The sequence below is a fragment of the Alosa sapidissima genome, chromosome 7 (genome assembly GCF_018492685.1).
Source record: "Alosa sapidissima isolate fAloSap1 chromosome 7, fAloSap1.pri, whole genome shotgun sequence".
Taxonomy (NCBI): Eukaryota; Metazoa; Chordata; class Actinopteri; order Clupeiformes; family Clupeidae; genus Alosa; species Alosa sapidissima.
The window spans coordinates 10,993,275-11,020,570 of record NC_055963.1 but is presented as its reverse complement, the minus strand read 5'-3'; the positions used below and the strand labels follow the sequence as shown (position 1 = coordinate 11,020,570).

The following is a 27,296-nucleotide window of genomic DNA, read 5'->3' as shown; positions in this document are numbered from 1 at the left end:
CATGTATCATGGCGCTTTACAGAGTGTAGACAATCAGAGAAAGAAAAGAAGGCCCATGGGTAAGCTCCTGCATCCAATTAACCGCCCATTTCCGTATTGTAAACTAATCTATCTCCTCCTACACCGTTGTTCCGATTCCTACAGAATTCGGTACACATATCCTACAGACCAAGCCTAACAGATTGTCTTTTTCTGATTTTTGATTTATCGCCCAGTTTTAAGTTTTTAAGTGTCAATTAACATTTGGGGAGTGGCCTATAATGATTTTTGGCCTATATCTTAACTTGTAAAGGTCCAATCCTATTCAAACTTGGAAAACACAATCCATACTGCATTCTCTGGAAGCACACCAAATGTTGTACAATTCATCTCGCTTGTGGATATTTATAAGGATGTTTTTGCCTTAAAAACGTATAAAATGTAGACTTAATATGAAAAGCACACTGTTGATAATCTGAACAAAGCAAAAAAAAGTTAAGAATCAGAAATACATACAGATTTTTATTAATGTCATCACGAGACAAAAAGTAGAAAATTTAATTCAGTTCTGCAACATAATTTTACAATAGACATGATATTTTAATTACCAGGCTTCATCACATGATTAATCCAGCATTAGAAAACGTAAAACAAAGCCCATACACACACACACACACACACACACACACACACACACACACACACACACACAAACAAAACTAAACCTAAATAAGACCTCACAAAATACATCAATATTGTTTCTTTTTAAAAACAAATATCTGTACATGGTTACTTTCTCTGTGAAAACATGATTCTGAAGGAACAGCAGATAAAATTAATTCACAGAAGAAGAAAAAAAACAAATAATTCATTTCACAGGTGTAGCGCGTCATGATCACTTCGACTTCCTTCGTTTGGCCTGGGTGGGGCTTGCTCCAGTGTTTGTTTCTGATGGGGAATAAAAGGGGAATTGGAGACATTGTAAAACCCTGATACATGTCAGCAGGTGGAGATAAGTCATAAACTGACCTTAAAATGTGTGCAAACAATATGAATGGATACTCACACTATCCACACACTATATGCACTCAAGACTTACTGACAAACCTGAAGACTTGCATCATAATGTCGTAAAATAATGCTGCATGCAACACACATGCAGGCTAGTCTAGTCTTATTAATGACTCAAGTGTATACACCTTGAACATGCTTTCTGCAGAACAACATGTAGACCTGTGTTGGGATGTGCACATCTTGCAAGTTACACACACACACACACACACACACACACACACACCTTTCCCTGTGGTGGAGGATGCAGATCCAGGTCTGGCAGTCCTCTTCCTTTGCCCATTGTCTGCAGCTTCCTCTTCCGCCTCCTTCTCTGCTCGCGAGCTGCGTCGACTGGGGCCCTTTGCCTTCGCCTCAGCAGCGCCCCTAGTGTCCCTGAAAGAGAGGTGCGGAGGGAGGAGGGGGCGTGATGGGCAGATGAAGTCAAAGGCAGAGAGAGACGTAGGGAAAGCAAAACAGCATGTTACCACCCGAATCAAACTGGGCATTGGATAAATCTTTGACCTTTCGTCCTTTTTTTCCCCCCTCTTTATCCGTTTCAGCTGGTCTGGTTTATTTTATGTCCATCAGCTTGACGGGACAGAGCCATGGCAACTTTTAATCAGAATATCTGACTTGCTGTTTTTCCTCATCTACCACAGACGTCATGTCCATCGTCTTCTTCATGTTGTTAGAACAATTGGTCAGCGGTGCCCCGTGCACATGTCTGTGCAGAGCAAGCACGTGTTCAGCACATACATACCTGGGGACTAAGCTGACGGGTGTCTTTCTTTTCTTTGCCCATCTGTTATAGAAGTGGAAAAACAGCAGTAAACTACTGTGTCGCTGCATAGCGGTTAATGTTTTACTTGCCCAACTGAGACGAAGTATGGTATGGTGTAGACTTGTTTTCAAACGCCCATCTCACAGGAGATGGGTAGTGTCAGAAAACAAACTTAGAAGAGTAAAGAAAAAGCTTATTTTTGTTTTTAAAGCAAACAAAAAAGTGTAAACAACTGTAAAAGGTTACCTCCTTGATGTCTCACACTTTATAAAAGCACTTAGGGCCTATTACTCTAATCGTGAGGCAATGTACAGTAGTCTTACCCTTGCTCAGCAACAGGAGCAGCTTCTTCTCCTGGAGGCAGAAGAAAATCAAATCAATTACATTTCTCACTATAAAGTGTTCTTACTACACAGCATTCTTAAATGTGGTTCATGCAACATTAACATGATTATATTATAGCACACAAGATTAGAAAAATATTAGTGATCTTTACCACTTTTTTCACTTGAGGCCTTTTCCTTCAGGGCAGGTTCAGGATGACCAGGAGCTGAAAATGCAAATAAGGTGTTAGCTTAATTTAATACACACACAGCACACAATGGCTATGTTTCCATGCACACCATATTCCGATTTTATTCGGAATAACAACAATATTCAGATTGCACGAGTAAAGTAAACACCTTATTCCACCTGCTATAACCCGAATAAGGTCATATTCTGAATAATAAAAACCGGAATAACAACCCTAGCATATGCCTCTTTCAACCGGAATATTATGACATGGAAACACATTAGTCGGAAAATGCCCATATTGGAATATTAAATTCCACCTGCGTTCATGCAAGGAATTTTGGTAGCTTGTTTTGATGCACTGACACTTGGCAAACATAGCGAAAGAGTGAAGACGAGGTCAATTTATGTATTGAAACCTGAAAGTTTAAATGTCAAGATGAAATTTATCGATGGGTGAAAGCATCATATGCTCAGAGACGCAGGTTTTGCGCGCACTGCTGACCGATGAAGAATCAGTGAAAACCCCTCAAAGTGGCCTATTATAGGGCTAAAATCCAAAACATTAGCAGCTCTAATCTGGCCAAATTCACCTATTTTGCGGTCATGAATGAAATTCAGGGACAGAGACCGTTGAGACGTCATGATGCAGACACTACTTCTACTGCACGTCGCTGCTTTATTCAGCATATGCTGATTAACATGTAAACAGGAATATTCAGTTTCTGCTTCACATGGAAACCTCTTATTCTGAATATCGCCATAACCCGAACATGGTCCTTTTTTGGAATATGGTGTGCATGGAAACTTAGACATTAACAGGGGTGGACAAATCAGGGGTAAGTGAATGCTCCATTTTGCCCAGAGTCAATATTAGATACTGTAGAGGCTATTAAATGATGAGTGGCTAGAGATCTCCATATAGAGTGATGAAATAAAAAGAAAGCATTATTATTAATAATGGAGTTAATATTAATCCCGATGATTTCCCCCCTTTGTGCACAGTGCTTGCAATGGCTACTCAAATGTTAAATCATGGGCAGCCTGACTTCATTAAGGCGGTTCTCCATAACCTACTTTAATTATATAGTAATGACATAATAGGACATCAAATATCAAACAGGAATTTACCTGAAGCACTTGGTGCTTCTTCCACAGGTACCACAGATTTTGCTGGCTCTGGTAAACTGGTCTCCATGGGTGCAGAGGGGGGCTGGCCTCCAGAAAGGGGTGGGAGTGTTGACACAGGTGGAGAACTAACAGTGGGGATGGTTGGTCCTGGGACAGTAGCAGCGACGCTTGCAGCAGCAGCAGCAGCAGCGACAGTTGACCCCACAGGGGAACTGGAGGGTGGCGGGCTGGCAACAGGGACAGGAATGGGAACAGTAGCTGAACTAGAGGTGGGAGCAGGGATGGGTGTAGTGGGCACAGCAGCAGGTGAAGTGGGCAAGGCAGTAAGTGCTGTGTTGGGTGCAGGGGGCGCAGGCTCAGGAGCTGGGACTGAAACGGGAACAGCAGGGGCTGGGGCAGGCGGCGAAGAAGTGTTCTGAGGAGAGGAGATGGGTTCAGTCGGAATTGCTGGTAAAGCGGCAGCCTGCGGGGGAGCAACGCCTGCATTTGGCGCCTGCTGGGCAGCAACCTCTTGTTTCACTGGGGGACTACTATCAGAGACGTGCGTGTTCTCCACTGCGGCAGGTTTTCCAGCTGGAGCAGGAGTGGCAGGTTTGCTCTTAGCTCCTGTGGCTAACGGGGACAAGGGGCTCCTTCGGGCGCTGGGTGCAGTGCCTGGGCTAGAGCACATCGGGGGAGAGGACAAGGGCTGCTGGAAGGGGGAGGTGACACTGGGGGATGACGTGGGGCGAGGCGACACCTGTGCAACAGGACTGGACTTCAAGCCCGACGCCTCTGGTGGGCTCTCCTGCTTCGGAGTGCCTGGGCTTGGCTGCTGAGGGGGAGGGTGCGCTGCAACTGGGGATGCGTGAGTGCTGGGAACTTGCACCTGAAGGTGTCCGACCACGGCACGAGCAGTGGGCTGGCCGGCGGCCGAGCTCATGGCTGAGGAATGTGTTGCAACAGACATCGGAGCTGTTGAGGTTATAGTCGCCATGGGTGCAGGTGTTAGCTGTATATTAGCAGACACCTGAATGGGACCAACCATGGTAACTGGCTGGGAAACCACATTGGTACTCGAGGGAACCGAGGCGGCCGGTACTTGAAAAAACACAGGGGTCGTTATGAACTGCGCAGGGCGGGTTTGGGCGGGGTTCTGCTGGCTCATCTCTAGAGGTCTCTGAAGGTTTTTATTTGAAACTGCGACTACAGTGGAAACCATCGGAGGCACCTGCGGGGTAGTGCTAGTGGCAGAACTGATTGGATTAGAGGTGACAAACACTGTGATCTGATTGGTGGCAATAGCGGTTGAAGGGTTTGGCCTCTGCAAAACAGTTGATATATTGTTTGACATGGGTTTAGGGATGGGATTTGGACTCGGACTGACAGCAGGGTTATTAGGCTGTGGACTAGGACTAACGTTCAAATTGGGGCCGGGACTGAATGTGGGACTGGAGCTAACGCTAAGGGTAACACTAGGAGGGTGTAAGCTGGGACTGCTGCTGAGATTTAGTTTGGGACTTGGGGTTGAACTAAGCTTAGACTCACTAGGACCCAATGAAGCCCCACCTTCAGTGCCCTGAGGGGTTCTCGGATTCCGTTGGCTTGCCTGCTCTGCTAGGGAACGAGGGCTTTCCTTCTGTGCAGAATCTACAGTCCCCTGAGGTGCACCCTGTGGTGGCTTCATTGATACGGACGGTGAGATTGAACTGTCCAACAGCTGATTCAGAGAGGTTGGGGCATCCCTAAAACCTGGCGGAACACTGGAGCCGACATCCTGTTGTGGTTCTATCTGTGATTGATGCTTTTCCTCAGCAGCTGGTTGATCCGGTACATTCTTAGGTTCCAGAGGTTTTGATTCCACAGGAGCAACCCGCGGGCTTGCCATTCTTGGAGCCGTCTGGTCTCTCGGTGACTGAACCATTTGACGTTGTTCACCTGGTGGCACTGCTGTCGGCCCTTGATTCAAATGTTCAGCCTGACCAGGGGGACTTTGGAAAGAGCTCTGCATCTGCTGTGCATCCATAGGCGAGGCTGATGGTACCGAGACAGGGCTTGGTTGCAGTGAGGTGGGACTCATCATAGACTGTTGGCTAACCATTGGCTGTTGGTGTGAAGGGGACGTTAACGCAATCTTGGCCACTTTCTGTCTACCTGGGCTGGGAGCAGTAGCCTTCCTGTTTGACCCTGGGCTAGATCGTCGGCTATTGCTAGGACTCGCTCGTTTCGCTTGTCCACCTCCAGATTGTTTGTCTTGTTTACCACCTGCACTTCCTGTGTTACCACTTCCCGGGAAAGCCTGCTGACCGTTATTATTTCCACCGGCATTATTATTGTTGTTAGGCAGATTCAAGCTTGGTGGGGCCTGTCCGATTGCCTTCAAGGTTGTGGGATTCAGACCCTGCTGGTCAAATCCTCTGTTAAGATTGGGCTGCCTGGGAGGCAAAGGGATGTTTATCTTTGGAGGGAAAAGACCAGCAATTGAAGCATTCAAACGTTCAGGTGAAAGGCTGATTTCTGAAGGCTCGGTGCTTGGTGGACGGTTAGTGGGAGTGAGCGGATGGTGGTAAGGCCTGGGGCTCGCTCGGTTGGGTGTTTTGGGGCGAGAGCTTTGGGAGGTGGTAGGGACGTTGGGGAAATGGAGATTATGCGAGCCTGGCATGGAACCCTGCTGTGGTGGTGGCTGCTGCTGCTGCTGTTGTTGTTGTTGTTGTTGCTGCTGCTGCTGGGGGCTGGCTCCAGGGTGCTGAGGCACTGACGGGGGCCCTGGCTTCATCAGATTGGGGCCCTGGTTGACAAGTTGCTGGGAGCCATTCCCTGCCTGAAGGCCCATCTCTAGAGGCACTCTTTCCTGCATGTTGTGTGTTCCAGAAACGTCTTCTCCCATACCCGGGGTGCCGCCTTGTCCCTGCCCAGACTCTGCTGGATGTGGCATTCTCCTTGCAGCTCCTGCCATCTGTGGGTTTACCATGACAGGCACTCCCCTTGATTTATCTGGGGAAGGTGGCACACCGCCATGCCCTTGCAGATTGATCATTACAGACATGTTGCCCTGCTGGGATACAGGCATTCTTTGAGCTTCAGCAGGATTCATAAGGCCCCTGGAGGGGTGTCCACCCTGTTGCAGTGGCATTCTGTTCTTTGCCTGCTCTTGCATTTTCATCATCATTATCATTTGCTGCTGTTGCTGCTGTTGATGATGCTGTGCCTGTTGCAACTGATGTGGGAGCATTTGAGGCTGGCCTTGAGGAGGCATTGGTCCTGCCTGCCCTGGGGCTAACTGCATGCCCTGCATGTGCACCTGCTGCTGCTGCTGTTGCATTTGCTGTTGCTGGATCTGCTGCTGCTGCTGCTGCTGCTGTTGCATGTGCTGCTGTTGTTGTTGGTGCTGCTGTTGTAACTGCTGTTGTTGAAGCTGTTGCATTTGCTGCTGCTGAGGTGTTTGCTGCTGTGGCTGCTGCTGTTGTGGTGGTGGCTGCTGTTGTGGTTGCGGAGCCATAAACTGAGGTGGCATTTGCTGTAGGACCCTTTGATCCCCTTGTGAACCAGGAAAGCCTAAGGTAAGAAGTGTAAAAAATAACACCACTTTAAAGACCCGAAACATTTGGTAGCACTATTCCGATTAGTTAGATAACTGATAACTCATATCCATATAAGCATGTTCATTGTTCATATTCATTTCTCTTACCAGCGGGTCTGTTAGCAAAATCAGACATTTTGGGATCCAGTGCGCCTCCTTGGTCACTACTCATCCCTGGCAACTCCATGTCCTCTAAGCCAGGTGTTGATTCAAGACTAAAAAAACAAGCAACATGCATCACAATAATTATTTTGCAAAACTATACCTACTACAAATAGATGTTACTTTCAGTCTCAAGTAATGCAAACATTACTTACCCAAGACCTTCTGATAATTGTCCTTCACCTCCTTTCGGTTTCTTAGGCTTGCGTGCAGGTTTCTTTTTTTTAGGTTTATTCTGGTTAGCACCAGCATTCCCAGCCCCTTGTTTTCCACCAAACTGACCAGCAGATATATCACTCTGCAGCAGGTTCACTAAGAGGGGACTTGTTAACGTCACATCCTTGTTCACAGGGAATGCTCCTGCCTGTCCACAAGGACCTCCCATGGGCATCTGTCCAGCAAACTGGGGGTTGAAAGGCATCCCACCGTGTCCAGGGAAGTGACCGTTCCCCACCTGCATGTGTTGAGGACCTCCGATCATGCCTTGCTGCTGTTGCTGTGTCTGCATGTCGGTCAGCATTGCCTGTTGGCCCATTTCACCTCCAGTCCCACTAGCATCTCCCAGCTGATGCTGAGCAGCCTGTTGCTGATGCTGTTGCTGAAGTTGTTGCATGACCTGCTGCTGCTGTTTCTGCTGCTGCAGCTGCTGCTGTTGTTGTTGTTGTTGTTGTTGCTGCTGATGCTGCAGCTGTTGTTGTTGGACCATGTGATGCCCAGGAAGTCGCATTTGTGGTCCATGCATACCCATTGCTTGATTGGGATTATTATTCAGGGGAATCTGTTGGGCCTGCTGCTGTTGCATTTGTTGATGCTGCTGTTGTTGTAACTGTTGCAGTTGTTGCTGCTGCTGCTGCTGTTGTGGCTGCTGAAGTTGTAACTGCTGTTGTTGTTGCTGCTGCTGCTGCATTTGATGTTGCTGCTGCTGCTGCTGCTGTAACTGATGTTGCTGTTGTTGTAGTTGTTGTTGTTGCTGTAACTGCTGCTGTTGCATTTGAGCCAGTTGTTGTTGTTGTTGTTGTTGTTGTTGCTGCTGGACCATTGGCTGCTGTTGCGGTCCCATCTGAGCCTGAAACTGCGCCATATTGGGTGATGGACCCCTCATCATCTGCCCTTGCATTACCCCTGGTTGACCCTTTGGCACAAAGGCCTGCTTGTTTCCCTGCATTTGATTGGCCACCATCTGTTCCATCATGGCATTTTGTTGTTGTTGCTGCTGCTGTTGTTGTTGTTGTTGTTGTTGCTGCTGCTGCTGCTGCAGAAGTAATGCCTGATGTCCTGGGCCTCCCCCAAGTTGACCTTGATTCGGCATCACACCCCCTGGCACTTGCTGAGGAATCATCTGTTTTGGAGGCGTCATCCCTCTCTGCCCAGGGTTGACTGGTCGGGAGAGGACCGTCTGGCCACCTCCTTGGGCCTGCACCATCTGGCCTGGAGAAGAGGCTACCGGCATGGGTTGATGCTGAGACTGCATGCTCATCATCTGAGCCTGGAGGTTTTGCTGGGGCTGGCCTATGTTGGTCCCTGGAGTGGCACCTGGAGTCTGACCTGCCATGCCACCATGATGGCCCATTACACCACCATGAAGGAGGTTAGGCTGCATGTGGTTTTGTGTTGAAACAGATGGTTGTGTCCCTAAAATATCACACAAAAAAATACAATGATGAATATCATCATTGGGGGCAGCCGTGGCCTACTGGTTAGGGCTTTGGACTTGCAACCAGAGGGTTGCCGGTTCGAACCCCGACCAGTAGGAGCGGCTGAAGTGCCCTAGAGCAAGGCACCTAACCCCTCACTGCTCCCCGAGTGCCGCTGTTGTTGCAGGCAGTTCACTGCATCGGGATTAGTGTGTGCTTCACCTCACTGTGTGCTGAGTGTGTTTCACTAATTCGTGGATTGGGATAAATGCAGAGACCAAATTTCCCTCACTAGATCAAAAGAGTATATATACTTATACTATACTGAATATTATCTATCTATCTATATGTAAATGATGAGATGACCAAACCCCACATATAATGTTGAATGCATACAATGTGTTGCTAACAATTTGGTTTATCATATGGATAAAAGGCATGCTTACCTGTGTGTGCCATACCCTGGCTATTCTGCACCTGGGGGTTGGTACCAACTGCAGGTGTCCCAGGTCCACTGGCTGTCACTTGGCCTTGGACAAAGTTTTGATTGCCTGGTACATTAGGGAAGCCCATGGGCATCCGTTTGGGCATACCTGCAACCAAATTAGTCATTGAGTACAAGTAAAAAAAAGGCTATGCTATAAAGTATAACTACTGAGGAACTTAAAAAAAGTTAAAAGTTAATTCATGACATTTGTTTTTTTATTCAACACAGCAAATGTTACGGTCTTGGTGAACATTATGGCCCCATGAGTGTCTGTTGTTCTTTTGAAATGCACCCATGTTTTTCAATTCACACTAAAATGCAAAAAAAAAAAAAAAGGGTGTGTGAAATTTCTGCAGTTTCGCAAATTGCAACCGATCTGTTTTTTTCCCCTGGTATACTCTGATCATGATCAAAGTTAGTTATTTACATTAATAAGCATTTTGTCATTATGCTTGCTTAGTCTCCATCTTGAAGAATCCCATTTACTTAACTCTATTTGTTTTGTATTTTTAATGTTTTGTAATGTATTTGTAATGTAATTTGTTTTGTATTTGTTTTGCTGTGAGACAGAGTGTGCTGCTGACAAAAACATACCTCCCATATTGTTTTGTGGAACCTGTCCATGTTGAGGCATTCCCATGAACCCTTGCTGCATGGGCCCCGGTTGACCCAACACTGCTCTTCCAGGTGAGCCCACACCTTGAGGAAAACCTTGCGGCGTGGTAGGACGAGGGCCGAGCTGACCTTGGGCCTGACCCATCATGGGAGGCGTCCCGGGTGACCCCTGCTGGAATGGTGAGGATGATGACCCAGGTGACTTAGCGGACAGGCTTCCCTGTGGAGTAGACGACGGTGGGACAGGTGCTGGACCCCTTGGGCCTGGAACACCTGGCGCTCCTTGTGGGGGGCATTTAGGCTGAGGGGCTGCAAACTGGTTGACTCCTGCCTGCTGCTGCTGTTGCTGCAACTGCTGCTGCTGCTGCTGTTGCTGCGCCATGGTATTGAAAGCCTGCTGACTCCCGAACGGATAAGGAGGTGGAGGATGGTTCGGCGTCTGTACCGTAGCCAGGGAGGGGCGCTGGCCCATCTGAGCCTGTGGTGGCGGCTTCCTCCAGCCAGGTCCCATTGGTCCTTGGGCGGGCGGAGGCTGTAAAACCCCTGACGGGAGCTGGTTCCAGCCAGCGGGCACAGGCATTTGACCAGAAGCGTTGAATGGACCGCGGACACCGCCAAGCTGAGCCAGCTGGGCCTGTTGTTGTTGCTGCTGCTGCTGCTGCTGCTGATGTTGCTGCTGCTGCTGTTGTTGCTGCAGATGCTGCAGGGCGGCTGGGTTTAGCTGCCTGTTAGCCTGCATGGCTTGCATGTGGTGACCCTGAGGACCCATGGGGTTTGGAGGCATATGGGGAGCCTGTGGGTGCTGAAGTTGCTGCTGCTGCTGCTGCTGCTGTTGGACAACCATACCTGACATCATAGGGTCCATAGCATCTGTAGCGGATAAGTCCATGATGAGACACTTTTTCAAAAGTAGTGTTTTTCTTCTTTCCCCAATTAATAAAATAATACTTTATGCATTCATACAGTAAGAAATATACTTTCATGCTGCTTGTAACTCTGTATCCATAAACAACATTGGAATCAGTGAAGACACCATGCTACTATTAATCATTTGATATGTGTGTCAGTAGATGTATTAAGTATCCGAACTGTTAATTAGTATAGTGATACTACCTGTCTGTGAGGGAGGTCTTTGAGCCCTTGGGTGCATCTGTCCACTTCCCCCAGGAACCATTCCTTGGCCTGGACCTGGGGGCACCATAGAAACCTGAGGGTTGTTCATTCGGATGCCTCCTGAAGATGCATTGGAAAGGAAATATCAGTCAGCATACATATGCAGAAACCTGGTACCAACACACACATGTCCAAAAATCTGACGTGTATGTAAACATATACATTCACACCCACACAGTTCACACACAGAGTAACATACATGCCCACACCAACAGAAAGAAAGAAAGACAGACAGAGACATACAAACAGTAAAGCATAGAGCAGTATTGTACCTGGCCCTTGTTGCATGGGGAACCCCACATCCATCCGTGTCTGTCCAGGTGGTCCTACAGGTCCGTTCACCCTGACATCCTGGCCTCGATTCTGTGCCAGGCCAACATTGATTGCCCCCTCGCCTGAACAAATAAAACATCTTGTTTGTAATTTGTCCACTTAGTGACTACAGAAAGCAGCAAAGGTCCACTTCGCACTGTCTGCACTCCACTTTCTGCAATGTCCTGTTAGTAAATTATAACTTCACAAAAACAAATATCATAAAAGGCCTGTATACAAATTAAAAAGGCTGGTAGCCTATGGCTCCATTTCCGCAATGAGAGTCAACAGCCATACCCTCTATTTGTACAGAGAGGATCCCAAGGTCCCTTAACTGCTGTTGATTGTTTTGAGCCAGGAGGCGGAGTCGCTCTGCAGCCTCCCGAGGGATGTTGAAGGTGACTCGTACACTGTTCCATGGTTCGACACGACGGGGCTGCAGTCTCTCAGGGCCTGGGTAAACAGACAGGTGGTATGAGACAAAACAAACAAGGTGAAAAAGGGTTGGGGGTGGGGCTGGCGCTGGAGTTTTATAGACATCAAAACACCCAACATATGACATGAACACGTCCACTATGCACTCTGATGTCTGTAGACTTGTGTAGACGTTCCAACATCTTTCAGCAGATTGCATTTATCTGAATGAAGAAGTTTGCCTTACCTACTTTTAAAAACATGACGGTTATGTTAATAGTGCGTTCGTGCGGTTGGTAACTGGGAAGAGCGTTCACTATGTTGAGTGACGTCAAAACATTCTCCTGGGAGCTCTCCCAAAGCCCCCCACTTCAAACTTGGAAGTCCCCAGTTTAGGTATGATCCCCCCCCCCCCCCTCCCCCTCCCTCCAAACTCTAGAATTCTGCCACTTCCCAGTTGTTCATGAACTCACATAAGAAGTCTGTTAAGGATCAGGCAGTATTTCTAAGATAGATAGATAGACAGATACTTTATTAAGCTCAGTATACCAAGACAAAAACAAACAAACAACAAACAAACCTAATTGTAGCATGTCTGGGATCCCATTCAAGACGTTGTCCAGTTTGTGTTTGAAGTCTTCATCGTCCATGTTTCCCTTGAAGGAAACGAATATAAGAGAATGTTCCTCTTCCTCCATGATGGAGGTCTGTGCAGAGATGTTGGCACTACTACTGCCATCATCGTCATCAGCATCTTCCACTCCGGAGTCCTGCTCCGCATTTAGGTCTGTTTCTTGGAAATCAGACAAGTGAGAAAGTTCGGACGGGCATATTTTTTGTGCCATGACCCCTTCCAGAAAGAATGGTAGGATGAGGTCTGAAGCCCGCAGCACCTGAAACAAATAAAAGTGGTCCACTTGAAATATGACATCTAGTGTGTGTTTGCGTGTTATTGTCAATTCTAGAGAGTATGAAACAAAGACATCTGCAAGTCTCCAGGTTGATTCTGACTTCATAGTTCATCTGAAAAATGGTCAAAGTAGAACGATCGCTTTACTTTCAACTAGTCGATTTATTAGCCAAGTTGGCTGGCTGAATCGTTTTACTTTCGAATGTAGGCTATTTGATTGCGACTGACAGGTTGAGGTCAAACTAGTTTCTCTTTGCAAACAAAAACACACAGAGGCTGAATAATAAATGTAACGTTTGTTCAGATTGTCACTGTAACATATTGAGGTTCTGACCATCCATCAAAAGGTGATGGCGTATCTAGCTACGTATTTCATGTCAGATTCAAGTTTAAGAGCCTTGCAAAATCCAAACGCAACATAAACACGATTGCCTTCTCGCAGTGAAGCGTCGTTAACTGATTTCAATTGCAAGGTTAGATAATGTTACCAATTTGCTTGTTAGATGAACAATTGTGATAAGTTAGCATGCTTGCTATCTTAGGGCTAGCCGAGTGACTAGGTAGCAACATCGCTAAATGGATGGGTAATCTATGTTGGTTAGCAAGCTGGCCACCTAGCAAACGAGGAATTCGTACAGGTCAACGACAGAATGCTAGCCGGTTTGTGTGAGTTTGCTGTTACACGATTCACATTCCTGAATTTGGGTTACCCTCATACAACCGACATACCTACATACAACCGAATGCTCTGTCTCCACTAGTAATAGCAACATTTAATCATCCAGAGCTAGCTAGCTAACCTTAAGTGGTTTAGCTCGCCGACTGTCTTTCTTGTTAAACAACCATCAAGCTACCGCTAGGTAATGTTTGCTAGCTTGTAACAATACAAGAATTGTTCTAAAATGCCGAATCAGATTGGTGTTTGCATCTGCACTAACCGTCTTTACAATATCCTGCATACGACTTACGATAAAAGGTTCCTTACCGGATCAATCCATTAGGAAATAAATGTAATTGTTAATTCAGTAACAATGTATCGGTCAACTGTAGCGGGTTGCTAACTACAACGGCTTCCAATCTGACGAGATTTTTTCCTTTCCTCTTGCAACGTTCGTAATATTCTCGAACGAGTTTACGTAGAAACACATGACACTGAATACATGCAACGTAATATCGTGGCGAACAAAGCTAATGTTAAAGCTACGATTTCTACGTATAACCGGAGCTACATAATCGCCATCCACGCAGTTTACGTTACAATTTAGGCTATCGGCGTGAATCCCCCTCAACGGTGGGGGTGGGGGTCGATTGACTATAGCCAGTTATAAAAGCAGAACTCGAGTTAGATAGATCGATAGATAGATACTTTATTGATTTGGGAAATTCAAGGTCTCAGTAGCATACAGACAACACACACACATTCACTAACAGCAGAAAAGTAATTAAAAGTATATAATATAAAAAAACACAACTAAGCAATAAGGACAGTAGAAGATAAAGAATATACTAAAATACAAAATTATAATACAAAATACAAATTCTACTAAATAACACTTAATATAAAAACAACAGTATCCACATAGTGGGTGATTAATCAATCAAGAGGCGCTTGCAATGACTTAGGCAGGGACTGAGCCTGTAATTCTCTGTGCATAAGGTAAGGTAAGGTAAGGTGCTCTGTGTGAATGAGTGTCATGGTGATGGTGCAAATGAGTAAGTCAAACAGTGCAACAGTGCAGGAATAAAGTCTATATATATAACTAGTATTACCCATCTCCCCTACATACACAGCACATTATTTCATCAGGAAGCTTCTCCAACACACATCCCCAACATACTTACAGCACACTGTCCCCCCCCCCCAATACACAGCACATTGTCTCATGAGGAAGCTTCTCCAACACACATATTGCACACTGCCCTCTCCCCACATACACAGCACACTATCCCATCTCCCCTGTCATCCCCCCAACACACACACCAAGACCCCTGGCAGTTGGGTTAGCCCCTTGAGCCGTGGATCTGCCCAAGGTTTCTTCCTTGGTAAGGGAGTTTTTCCTTGCCCCTGTTGCTCTTGGGTGCTCCTTGTTGGTGCCCCCCCTAATCCCAATCCTCCCCCACCTTTCTTATGCAGCCCTTGCCACTTAATCTACTAAATCCCTCTTCTACTGCACTTTTACCCCCGCCACCCCCCCCCCCACTTTGCACAAATAGGCTGACACCAGACATAATTTCACTGCATTTCTTACTTCCAGTAACTATACGCATGTGACAATAAACGTCCTTGTATCCTTGTATATTAAGATTATAAGTGGGTTATAAGGTATAAGTGTGGCCACAGTTCAGCTGTGGCATGGAGGGAGGGGTTATGCATATGTGCTAATATAGCACGCAAACAGTGAGGCAGAAGACAGTGGTAAAAAGTGGCTAGTGGACAGACAGTTCAAAACATGGAGGTGGTGAAGAGGCAGACAGACTATGCGGAGAAGTCTATTTCTCCTCTTCCCTTAAGTGAAGCATTGAACATTTCAATGGCCCTGGGGACGAATGACTTCCTCAGTCTGTCTGTTGTGTAAGGCAGTGAGCGAAGTCTCCAGCTGATCAGGCTCTTCTGCTTAACAATAGTGCTGTGGAGTGGATGACACTCATTGTCCAAGATGTTGATCAGTTTGTCCAGGGTCCTTTTGTCAGATATTGAAGTGATGCACTCCAGTTCAACTCCCACTACAGAGCCAGCTTTCCTTACCAGCCTGTCAAGTCGCCCCGCATCCTTCTTCCTTGTGCTTCCTCCCCAACATACCACTGCATAGAAGAGGACATGTGGAGGACGCTGGCCACAACAGACTGGTAGAACATCCTGAGGAGCTTGCTGCACACATTGAAGGACCACAACCTCCTCAGGAAGTACAGCCTGCTCTGCCCTTTCTTGTAGAGTGTGTCAGTGTTGGCTGACCAGTGTTGAGTTGGAGATGATTGAGTTTGCACCATTACACAAAGTCCTCCACCAGGCTCCTGTACTCCTCCTCCTGCCCGTTCCTGATACACCCCACAATTGCAGTATCGTCAGAAAACTTCTGCATGTGGCATGACTCGGTGTTGTAGCAGAAGTCAAATGTGTACAGGGTGAACAGGACTGAAGAGAGCACAGTTCCCTGTGGCGCTCCGGTGCTGCTGATCACAGTGTCAGAGAGACAGTTCTTCAGTCTGACGAACTGTGGTCGCTCAGTCAGGTAATCTGTAATCCAAGTTACCAGGTGAGCGTCCACACCCATCTGCAAGAGCTTGTCTCCCAGTCTGAGGGGTTGGATGGTCTTAAAAGCACTTGAGAAATCAAAGAACATGATTCTCACAGCACTTTTCCCCTTGTCTAGGTGAGAATGTGTCCTGTGTAGAAGATAAGTGATGGCATCATCCACGCCCACTTTCTCCTGGTATGCAAACTGTAACGGGTCTAGTGCATGGCGTACCTGGGGTCTGAGCTTACCTAAGACCAGTCGCTCCATTGTCTTCATCACATGTGATGTTAGAGCGAGAGGTCTGTAGTCATTAAGCTCACTAGGGTGTTGCTTTTTAGGGACAGGGGTGAGACATGATGTCTTCCACAGTGTTGGAACTTGTCCAAGGCGTAGACTCAAATTGAAGATGGGCTTCAGTGGCTCCCCCAGTTCAGCAGCACAGGCCTTGAGTAGCCTTGGACACAGTCTGTCAGGCCCCGCTGCCTTATTTGTGTGAAGTTTCTTTAGTTTAGCTCAGTAGTTTAGTTAAGGTAAAACCTACCAAATCAATTAATAATAATTTAAGTATTATTCATACATTTATTAACTTTAATTTTATTAATATTAATTACATTTAATACAACAAGTTTACAATTCATGAGGTGACTGAATGTAGGCCTATTTGCACAAATTCACTTTATTTAATTGCGCTCAGAATTTAGAAGTATACTTTGGCCTACTACATTGATTTACAATGATAAATATAATGCATAACATATACAAATACAAACTTGTCCATCAGTACAGAAAGTGTCATTTTGTAGCCTACTAATATGGAGAAATCACAAAATAAAAGGTGCAGATTAAGTTGAATACAAAAACGTTTCCTGCATTTGAAATTATATATGAATGACTATAAATGTGCTATACCTATAGACAACATTATGCAAAACATCCTTTCCTTCATGCTGATCCCTTAAATTGTCCATTCTTTTGTTTTCTAGTCTTTATTCATTTTATAAAACCATATACCCATAAAAATAATATACAATCATTTTGTAACTATGTTTTTAAATATGGTGCCATTTCGAAAAAAAAAAACATCTTCCACAAAGTGCACATCTAGTGGAGGTTTCAGTTTTAACCTTTTAATGTCATAATGAGCAGACCTCATGCGCATATTGAGTCAGGAAGGAATGGATAAAATCCACTGCCGCAACAGGAAAACATTTTCTGTACACAATTTCAAGCAAGATCACCTGCCATTATGATCATGGTGTTGTGCACAAACAACTGAACTGTATTCAGGCATGCCAGGCTGAGTTTGTATGTAGCCTATATGTGTCATTTATTGATGCAGCTAAGCTGCATGTAAGTATTTAGTACACTATCAGTGTTAGTGAATGTGAATGTTAATTCAAGTGCATGTTCGTTTAGGTTAATGTGTACAACTAGATATATTTAAGCTTTGGCTTGCTGTTTGTGTGTGTGTGTGTGCGTGTGTGTGTGTGTGTGTGTGTGCTAGTGTGTGTGTGTGTGTGTTAGTGTGTGTGTTTATATCTCTCCATGTTTATTAGTTTGTCTGTCCTTGTTTTTGCTCTTATTTTCAAAGTCATCACTGATACAATGTGTGTACTAAATGCATTTACAATGGTGATTATGCCCAACACCCAGCTCCATATCCCCTGCTCATTAAGCATGCATGCCTGCCACCATACTCACTGTGCAATAGAGGAAGAACATTCACCATGATTGGGAAAATACCCAAAGGTTTGACCTGGCACCCCCTGCAACCTCCCCACATCATCAAGCATTAAAACATTGTGTGGATTGTACAGCCATAATCAGAGAAGAGCTGTGTAGCTATAGCCACACGTATGCTAAGGCACAGACATGGACATGGTTAAAGCAGAAGCATCAACACTCCGCGGGTCCTTCACCCCAATAATCTGGTCGTTGGTTCTTCTGGTCCCCTCCACCAGGGAGAGTATGTCAACTCTTTTGACATCATGTCCCTTTAAAATCAGAGCTTCCAGGTCTTCCTCCTGGAACTCCGCTGAAAGGGGAGGGTGACAGAAAATAAGCCACGATTAAGATAACAATACAAAACCTAATAGCCACTATATAGGTATTATATATAAAATTAGACTAAAAGCAAAAGAGAATTATGTAATGTCACAATTCATTAATCAATAATAAATGTACAGGCATATTTCAAAATGAGGTTGCATATGTATATACAGTGAATTCCTTACCATCCACTAGGAGTTTGTTAGGCTGAAGAAGGGGGTGGAGTCGGCCATAACTCAGGCTTTCACTCAGGTTCTTACGCGAAGACAGGACATTCATCAAAACCTGGATCAAATTGGAATTTAGATTTACATGGGGTATGGCTACTGTAAGGGGAATGGGTATTTTTGGATATTGTATAGCTCCCTCTAGTACTGTGCTGTTGTAAATAGGAAACTGTACACAATGAAAATGCTTTTGTTGTGGAGGTGAAGGATAAACAACAATCAAAAACTATCTCCAAGGAGTTATATCTACTGACAAGGTAATGTTTCACGATTCTCGGGAGTTTTATCGGGCCGCTGTTCTTGAAGTTGCATGGCTGGTTTTCTTGGTAGCGACTTGTACGTCTATGCTGTATAGCTATGCTAGGTGAACGATTTGCCTATTACAAGTTCGTTTACCATCATGTTGGCTTCGTAAAGGTTATATTAAGGTGGAAATCTTGCAAAGTGTACCTTTAATTTCCACAATCAAGTCAGCTGCATGTAACAACAAAAAGGTTCATATCTCTTTGCCCACAGGGCCACTGATAAATACATCTGTGTGTAAGTGTGTGTTTGTGTGCATATGAATGAATGGACACGTTTGTCTATGTGTGTATGAGTGTGTATGTGTGTATATATATATGTGTGTGTGTGTGTGTGTGTGTGTGACCCCTCATACTTCACCTCTGTTATGCCACTAAGGGCCCGGTCCCCATTGGATGACCCTAGGGCCACATAGGTGCCACAGAGCCCCACAGAGGGCCGCACTGCAGTGGGCATCAAGAAGGACAGAGGCCTCTTCCCAGGCTGGATGGAATTATGCTGTACAGCAAAAACACAAGAGATGTGTGAGACTGAGGTATATCTTTAAAATATCAAAGGCCAAGTCAGGGATTTTGCAGGAAGTTGTGTTTGTTTGTGTTTGAGGTAGCTCAGCCCTACCTTCAGTATTGCCAGAAAAATTTCAGGCAGAGTTTAATTTTTGTTTGGGGGACGGGCTGCCCCCACTTTGTTTGTTTTCTGTTATCGGAGCCTGGGCTACCTAGAGACCGGGTTTTTTTTACAGTGTAATCACGGAATGGGTAGCTAGCGGTCTTGAGGAGATAATTGCTGAATGTGACAAAAAAAATGTATGGCCTTGAAATCGTGTAACATCCGTGACTGCGCCTTTAAGACTACTGTCAGCACATGTTTATGATTAGTGCCATCACCATACACTCGTTCATAAAATGTATGATTAATATTAGAATTATGCTAATTTGTAATGCTCTTGTGACTTTCCCTCTGGGCTGTTCAAAAGGTGAGATAAATATAAGCACAAAAATCACTGTGTCACAACAACAGGAAATGTTAACCACTGAGGGGTTGGTATTGCCTGACTTACCGGGTTGGGTGGGGAAGAGCTGCTGGTTTTGTTCTGCCACGAGAAGTCTAGTATCTGGCTGTTGAGGAGAATCCCTGAGGGGCTTACAATTCTACTGCCAAATGGCCGATTCAGAGAGCTGGAAAAAGATATATAAAAAAAAAGATTTATATTTCATTCAAAAATTCTATATTAGTGTCAGGGTTGCCAAACACAAATAATGTGTTATTATGTCAGGTGTCATATAATCATATAATTATAGCATTCAAGCCCACACTTGACATTTACCATTTTTACTTTTATTAGTTTTTAAAGCTCACTAGCTGTGAGCTTCTCTGACAGGCTTGACTGATATCTAACAAAGTCTTTTAGCTTTATAAGGCATCTAATCTTACTTAATGGAAATGGCTGGCATACCCCGTTAAAGTCTGCATTAAAAACCAAACCCATATTTTTAACTAAAATGTTTTTGGGAAATTAGTTTATTTGACATGTACACCTGAGTTCCAGTGAATTATGCTAAGCTACTGCTGTCAGACTGGGTTATTGCACGGACAGAGAAGTGAAGGATATGTATCCTCTTATCTAACTGGGGTAGACAGCAAATAAGCTAATGTTCTTTAAAGAAACACACCGATTTTTTGGGACTTATTCACCATATTCCCCAGAGTTAGGCAAGTTGATACATCCCCTTCTCATCTGCGTGTATGGAGTGACTCAGTCTGACGCACCCACCGCTAGCCCAGCTTAGCACAGGTGCCTCGAATTGGCCAGCTCCAATAGACTACACATCCCAATATTGACAAAAGAACTCCAACAATTTCCTATTTACATGCTGTGATTTGTAAAGCTACAATGTGTACTATGCTTACATTCAGGCAAAGCACTGCTTGCTACATGGGCGGAGTGACTTGCAGACACCCCATGAAAAGCTCTTCTTCAAACCCCAAGGAGCAGTGCTTTGCCTGAATGAAAACATAGCTCCAAGTACAGTATGTATATGCTTATAAAATGGCTGTCTCATTTGATATTGTTATTTGTACATGTTGTAACCGGTTGTAACTATACAAATTACAGCATGTAAATAGAAAAAATGTTGGAGTTATTTTGTCACTATTGGGAGGTGTAGGCTATTGGAGCTGGCTGCTTCAAGGCACCTGTGCTAAGCTAGCGGATACATATACGGAGATGAGAAGGGTATGTATCGACTTATCTAACTCTGGGAAATATGGTTAAATAAGTCCCCAAAAGTCGGCGTGTTCCTTTAAGTTAAAGAACATAAGACAGAACAATGCCCTTCATTGTTTCATGTTGAGTGCAAGGTGATGTCTGAACTTCTACCATACCTCATAACAGACACGATGAAGTCATCGGGCCCCATGATCATGACCTGGCTGGCCACTGCCCCCTCCTCCAGGGCATAGGCAGGGGTGTAATGACCAGGAGGTGACGCCTGAGAGTCACTGATCATGCTGCGGTACACTGCCGCCTTTTCCTTGCTTCAGATGCAAAAACACAACAGTAAGTACAGTGTATATGTTCCAGTATAAGACAGAAAGTAGTATGGTATTGTGCAACATATTAGAATTAATGGTTGGGTTGTCAGGAAATTAAATTTGATGATTGTATTGTATTGTATTGTATTGTATTGTATTGTATTGTATTGTACTGTACTGTATGCATTGTATGCAGTAATTATAGGGCATGATGCTCCTGCACCACTATAGATCAGATTTGAAAACAATACCTTAGCATCTCAGTCACTACTTCAGAGACAGATGAATCAAAGTTGGGATCTCCTAACCCACTGGCCAGGGACAAGGCAATTTTCAGAGTCTAATGAAAAAAGGGAAAGGACACTTAAATAACAGTAGCCTATAACACCTGAGGTAGTACACCGTAATAGCAACTTAAAAAATGCTGATGAGACCTTAGTCATATCAAAGGAATTGGCTGTGTCAAATAGATAAATAATCACTACCAGAGTCAATCATCTCCATCGCAATCATCATCAGTATTTGTAACTTACTAATAATCATTCTCTGGCAAGAGTGTGTAGTACCTCTGCAATCCAGTGGTAGGTGCTGTTCCTGGGTGATTGACTGGTGATGTTAAAGCCCTCCAGAATGTTCAAGGCTGTGATGAGAGCTGCACCCGTATTGGGGGCCGGTGCAGCCATCACCTGGTGTCCTGAAAGAGATGATGCACACCAAAGTGATCACTGAGACTGTACTTACACTCACATACCAGCATCTACGGCATACAAGAAAAGTGATTACTAGCCTGTGTAATATCATGTAAATGCCAAATGGCTAGAAAATACTCTTAAGTTGAGGATTTGCTCTTATGATATTAATGAAAACCAAACAAATATATATCGGTCTCAGGTGATCTCTGACATCCACTCCCCCATGTCCATCTCTGAAAGAATGAAGAGAGGAAGCGGCAGTCTCCTTGCTCAAATAATAAATAATAATGAATGAATGAATGAGATGCCGTTTACAGATCACAACACGAATGCCTGTGGATATACCAAAATACTGGATAACAAGTGGACTTCCAGTCCCTAGAATTATTCCAGCATGAGCAGTACTGGAAGAAAATAACCAAAATCCCGCCAAGAGTTTCCCACAAAGAAAAAGGTCAAAACTATGATCTGGTAAAGTACAGTATGTCACCTGACTTGAATCCGATACAAAAGGGAGAGCAAAACAACCCCTCTAGCAAAGAGCAACTGGACAAAACTCTAATATTGTAATATTTTAACTGTTAATTTTTAATGTTACATAAGAACAGATACCCTACTGTTTTAAATACTTTGTCATTTAAGTGATATTTTGTTCACTTCTGTTGTATACCGTGCAATGTTCAGGAGCAACGCATACAAGTGCAAAAGTGTTGCTTTGCTTTTTAAACAAATTTTGTTGAGTTAATTGACCTTAATCACTTGAAGTTGGCTGAATTATATTATCTATACTTGAAAGAAATGTTAACTAAGCTGTCTATTCATTGTGTGGTGCTCTAAAATGAACAGCCTCTGTTTCTTTATGGTTTTATTGAGTTTACCTTGGTAAGTCATCTCCACGGGCTGCTGTAACACTGTGCTGTAGTTGCTGAAGTCCTCTTCTGTGATGACCCCCCCTTTAATTTGTACCTTTTAAAAGGAGAATACAGAATTAAAATAACAGATACAATACTTGTAACAAGTGAACCAATTTGAGCATATTAAGGAACTTACTTCAGCTACTATTTCCTGCGTTAAGTTGCCATTGTAAAACTCTGATATGCCATTGACTGCAATCCTGTCCAAGATTGCTGCCAAATCAAGACGTTTTATAAACAGACCAGACAGTGGGACTTGTCCATCTGGTAGAAAGAGATCCTGGAAAGCCTTGGAGATATTCTGGTCCTTCACTTTGGCCAATGCCTCAGCTGTAAAGACAAAGGGAATAAAACGTATCACATCAAACAGATCATACAAAGCATATCTAGTCATCAGTAACTGTTTGTTTCCATACAAATCTAAGAACTCACCAAGGTCATGTGTAACATTAAAACCATCTCTGGCCACATCCGCTGCCATAGTTATTACATTTTTCCATGGCAATCTGGAAAATGAAAGTATTTTACATTATGTAAATACTACTTTAGTACTTTGTACTAACTTACACATCACAATGTAATGTATGCTATGTAACAATTTACCAGACCTTTTAGTAATAGTTTATTACCACCAGTATTACATTGACTTAAATAAATGCAACAAACATCCATAGTAAACATAATATGAATTATTCATTTAAAATAAGGGAACCACTGCACAGGAAGTGGTTGAGCAACTAATGCCATTTAACTACTAGTTTTACAATAGTATCTCCATGTACAGTATGTGACAAATAAAACTCCTTGAATCCCTGAGTAAAACACATGTCTGTGTTACCTTCCATAGAGCTGGTGAGCCTCATACATCCCCTTCAACATCCCAGGCACTCCTACCATCACACCAGGCTGAAGAGAAGAAGCCATGACACCACAGTGAAACTAATGCTGCGCAGGCCTGTGTCTACACATTCTCTCTAACATGCTTTTTTTTTTTTTTATCGGTGACGGACCCGAAATTAAGCGTAGACATTGTTAATGTTGTAAATGACTATCACAGCTGAAACTGGTTTTGACAGGAATATCTACATAGGTGTAAAAGGCCTGTTTTCTGTTTTCAGTCATTTCTGAACGGGCCTCATAGCAGCTGACTGTAGATAAGATGTGGTGATATGTGTATAAGTTTATAAGTAAGTTCTTTTGATCCCGTGAGGGAAATTTGGTCTCTGTTTTTTTCCCAATCCATGAATTAGTGAAACACACTCAGCCCACAGTGAACACACAGTGAGGTAAAGCACACACTAATCCCGACGCAGTGAGCTGCCTGCTACAGCGGCGCTCGGGGTGGTGCCTTGCTCAAGGGCACTACAGCCGTGTCCTACTGGTCAGGGTTCGAACCGGCAACCCTCCGGTTACAAGTCCGAAGCCCTAACTAGTAGGACACGGCTGCCCATGCCAGATCTGGATCCGGACACAGACCCAGAGCAGATTGGGACCAGATGTGTTCCAGAATCAGCTGCTGTGTGGTGAATGTGCTTAGCCTGGAAACCAGACTCTCTGTAGGAAAAAGAAATTGACCGGAAGTACGTAGGCAGGCCGAGGCCAGGCTAGAATGTGCTGTCCGAATGCATTCCCCTTACCTTCTCCTCCAGGTTCAACTGCAACATCTCCTCCTGAATGGCAGAGGGTGCGGTTTCACGGAAGTCAATGACACGGCTCTCATTTTTACGTATGTCATGGACTAAGATCACCCCTCCACTGTTAAGAGATGAAATTAATACAGTTAAAAAGAATAAATAGGATAACATATAAGTTAATAAAAGTATCGACTGAAGATTTCATTACAGTTGAGTACATTAATTGAGTGTAATTTTAGATCACTGTCATCCAAAGCAAATGCATTTTATAGCCACTGTTGTGTTTGCCGGTACTGACACAGCACCTACTGAACGCCAGGGGGGAGAGACTCAGTGACGTACCCGCCAAGCCCAGAAGTGTGAGGGTGGACGATGCCCAGGCAGAGTGCAGCAGCAATGGCAGCGTCCACACTGGAGCCCTGCTTGCTGAGCACGTCGAAGCCCAGAGAGGTGCAGTGTGCCACATCCGTCACCACCGCTCCCTGATGAAATATCTGCAGGGATTTTTGGCCAGGAAGGAGAAACAAGAAAATGTGTTTTTTTTGTTTAGTTTGTTTTTGCTGGTGTCAGGAGGTGAAGAGGGAGAACAGAAATCACAGTGATAGGCTAAGCCGTTCTGACTTGGCCTCTTCCTGTTAAATGCCATATCAACATAAATACTGATACAGTTTCAGGCAGAGAATGGTGCTTTTCTTCACAAGATGTAAACACATTTACAGATATGCAAGCAAGCACTAGTCACACTGAGAGCACACCTGAGGATCCCCGAAGTAGATCTGCATGATGAGAGCGACTGTGACCCCTGTGGCAAAGGTCAAGCAAGCAGTGATGATGACGGTAAGGCCATCCCGCTGGCAAGCACAGTCCTCGGCCATTGGGTCGCGGTGGGTCTCCCTCAGAGGTGACAGGTCCTGGCTGGCCAAATCAGATGCCGAGGAGGGGAGTCGCTGCAAACGAGCGGTCCTCAGGAAGAGGTCTGGATCTGGAGCAAGAGATGTGTGTTTTTGGAGATCTTACTCTGGAGCATCATATGTTGGTTATGGATTTGGTAACCTTAATATCACACTATCTAATTTAGTTATAAGTAAATGTGTGCGATACAGTTACAATAACATGAAAACACAGGATTATAGGCCAACTCCTTCCAATACATAATAGATCGGTTATTAGTGTGATGGGGACTGATGTGAAACTGTTCCAGTAGAAGTTATGAGGAAGTTATTTTAGGAAGGTTTGGAAAAGACAGACAGATAGAGCAAAATGGCTGTGGTTGTTTATAAACGCGCCTAATGACGTGCGTGAGGCGATGAGTGGGCGTGATTAGCCTACCTGTGTCCTGCTCGCTAAGGACGTTGTCGTCTTCTTTACGTGTTTTAATGGTATTTTCCGACGAGAGTACGTCGTCCTCTGGAAGCCGAGGAAAGCTAGTGATGCTCATGTAGTCCACCGGTGAGTACGCACTGCCTAGTGTCGTCTCCTGACTTGCATCCTTGTCCACCATGGTGCCACTGGTGTACCCGGACACGGCGTCTGCCGAAGGCGCGTACATGTTGAAATCGTGCGCCTTTGTTTAAAATTAGGGAGCCAACGCACTAAAAACACGACTTAAGCTTGTTGTGGTGAGTGAATCTTTTCATCCACCTTGCATTTTCCCAAAAAGATGTCTTTGGGACAAGATGCGTGACTTTAAAGATTAAATCATTTCTTTCTTCAGTTCTTCCTCCTAATTCCGCAGTTAATCATCCGATCTGGAAAGCATGGACAAAGCCATAATTAGCCCATAATTAAGAACATGACACACTCACATATAGCTATAAACATATGACCACTTCGATGTGAAGCGAGTTATCAAATAGCCTATTGCTAAATCAAAACAAAGGTGAAATGGACTAACCTCCCAAGACGGGTGAAACAACAAACGGTATGATAATATTGTATTAACATCACTAATTCACCCATTATAACGTTTGCCAACACAAGATGCTGCGCTATTTATAGTTTTCTATGCGACTTACACAGCTATAGGCTACACGTAGGCTAAGATGCGCACTGTTTCTCATCACTAATGACGCATCATTTTGCATGAGAAAGGCAAAAGGTGTTGTGACATATCTTACCATTGTGTGCAATGCTAAGAGGGAACTGTTATCCAAGATTAACCACACCGCAAAACATGAGGGGTGAATCTGTATAGCCATAGTCAGGTTAAAAATGAAAATACCCGATGCTCAGTTGACATCATTACAGGAATGTCACTGACTTAAAGGCACAGATCTCGGATGTTGAAACACCTTTAGCTGCTACTCCGAGCATCTTCATCGGGCGAAGGCCAAAATATCGTGGCGCTCGGTAAGTAAAATGGTCAGTGTTGGTTAAGCTGTCAACTTCCCACACCTCCTATACAGGAAGTAGAGCAGGTTGGCTACAGTGTTGCAGAACAAGTTCTACCAGCGCTTACTGGGGTTGAATGCAGGCTATGAGATTACCTTTCTCCCGTTACCCCTTCGTGCGTGACCTGAGTAGCTGCAAACAGGGTCTACTTTACGAATGTGAAGTTTGGCCTATCTGTTTCAAAAGGTAGACTAAGTAAACAAAACATTTGTCAATGTGTAAATAATAGGTGGGGAAGTCCTTAGGGAGGCTGTTTTAGAAAATACACAAACCCTTATCTAATCACACCCCTTAGCCTACAACTAGAACACCTGCTTACCAGGTAACTCCCCTCCATCCAAAACACATAGAACTATTGTGAAAACAAGATCTTATGCTTCAGAAAATGGAAAGAAGACAAGCTTCACGGTACACATATGTGATTACATAGGCCTACTTAAAAGATGACTATTAACACTGATGGGACATCGCGACTAACTATATGAAAGTGATCATTTAAATGTATAGTCCACAGCCAATCAAAGCCACCTGTAGCATTTAATATGAGAACAGCTTTGATTATCAGTTACCATGGTAATGAAAAGTTTGGGGG

General features: G+C 44.5%; 2 protein-coding genes across 5 annotated transcripts; both read right to left on the bottom strand.

The window, feature by feature from the left end:
• Positions 1-488: 488 nt before the first annotated feature.
• Positions 489-13,893, bottom strand: ncoa6 (nuclear receptor coactivator 6). Of its 3 annotated transcripts, none has more exons than XM_042097720.1 (15): positions 13,692-13,892; positions 12,394-12,706; positions 11,697-11,852; positions 11,360-11,482; positions 11,028-11,147; positions 9,894-10,784; positions 9,259-9,405; positions 7,334-8,810; positions 7,125-7,231; positions 3,458-6,991; positions 2,310-2,363; positions 2,137-2,167; positions 1,793-1,834; positions 1,277-1,425; positions 489-927 (listed from the first exon to the last, which is right to left on the bottom strand). In XM_042097720.1, exons 2-15 carry the CDS (start codon positions 12,656-12,658, stop codon positions 875-877), a joined length of 7,149 nt encoding a protein of 2,382 aa, XP_041953654.1. In that variant the 5' UTR covers positions 12,659-12,706; positions 13,692-13,892; the 3' UTR covers positions 489-874. The 3 variants fall into 3 exon arrangements, with proteins under 3 accessions (XP_041953654.1, XP_041953653.1, XP_041953655.1); XM_042097719.1 differs by having other exon boundaries at positions 13,709-13,891; XM_042097721.1 differs by lacking the exon at positions 1,793-1,834 and having other exon boundaries at positions 13,709-13,893.
• A 2,723-nt stretch (positions 13,894-16,616) lies between these two features.
• On the bottom strand, positions 16,617-26,993 carry LOC121713807 (glutathione hydrolase 7). Of its 2 annotated transcripts, none has more exons than XM_042098761.1 (16): positions 26,431-26,993; positions 25,643-26,061; positions 25,069-25,295; positions 24,656-24,807; positions 24,317-24,434; positions 23,518-23,585; positions 23,112-23,185; positions 22,816-23,009; positions 22,644-22,731; positions 21,640-21,767; positions 21,325-21,413; positions 20,924-21,076; positions 19,599-19,716; positions 18,899-19,036; positions 18,194-18,293; positions 16,617-17,994 (listed from the first exon to the last, which is right to left on the bottom strand). In XM_042098761.1, exons 2-16 carry the CDS (start codon positions 25,860-25,862, stop codon positions 17,819-17,821), a joined length of 2,043 nt encoding a protein of 680 aa, XP_041954695.1. In that variant the 5' UTR covers positions 25,863-26,061; positions 26,431-26,993; the 3' UTR covers positions 16,617-17,818. The 2 variants fall into 2 exon arrangements, with proteins under 2 accessions (XP_041954695.1, XP_041954696.1); XM_042098762.1 differs by lacking the exon at positions 26,431-26,993 and adding an exon at positions 26,208-26,347.
• Between the last annotated feature and the right edge of the window lie 303 nt (positions 26,994-27,296).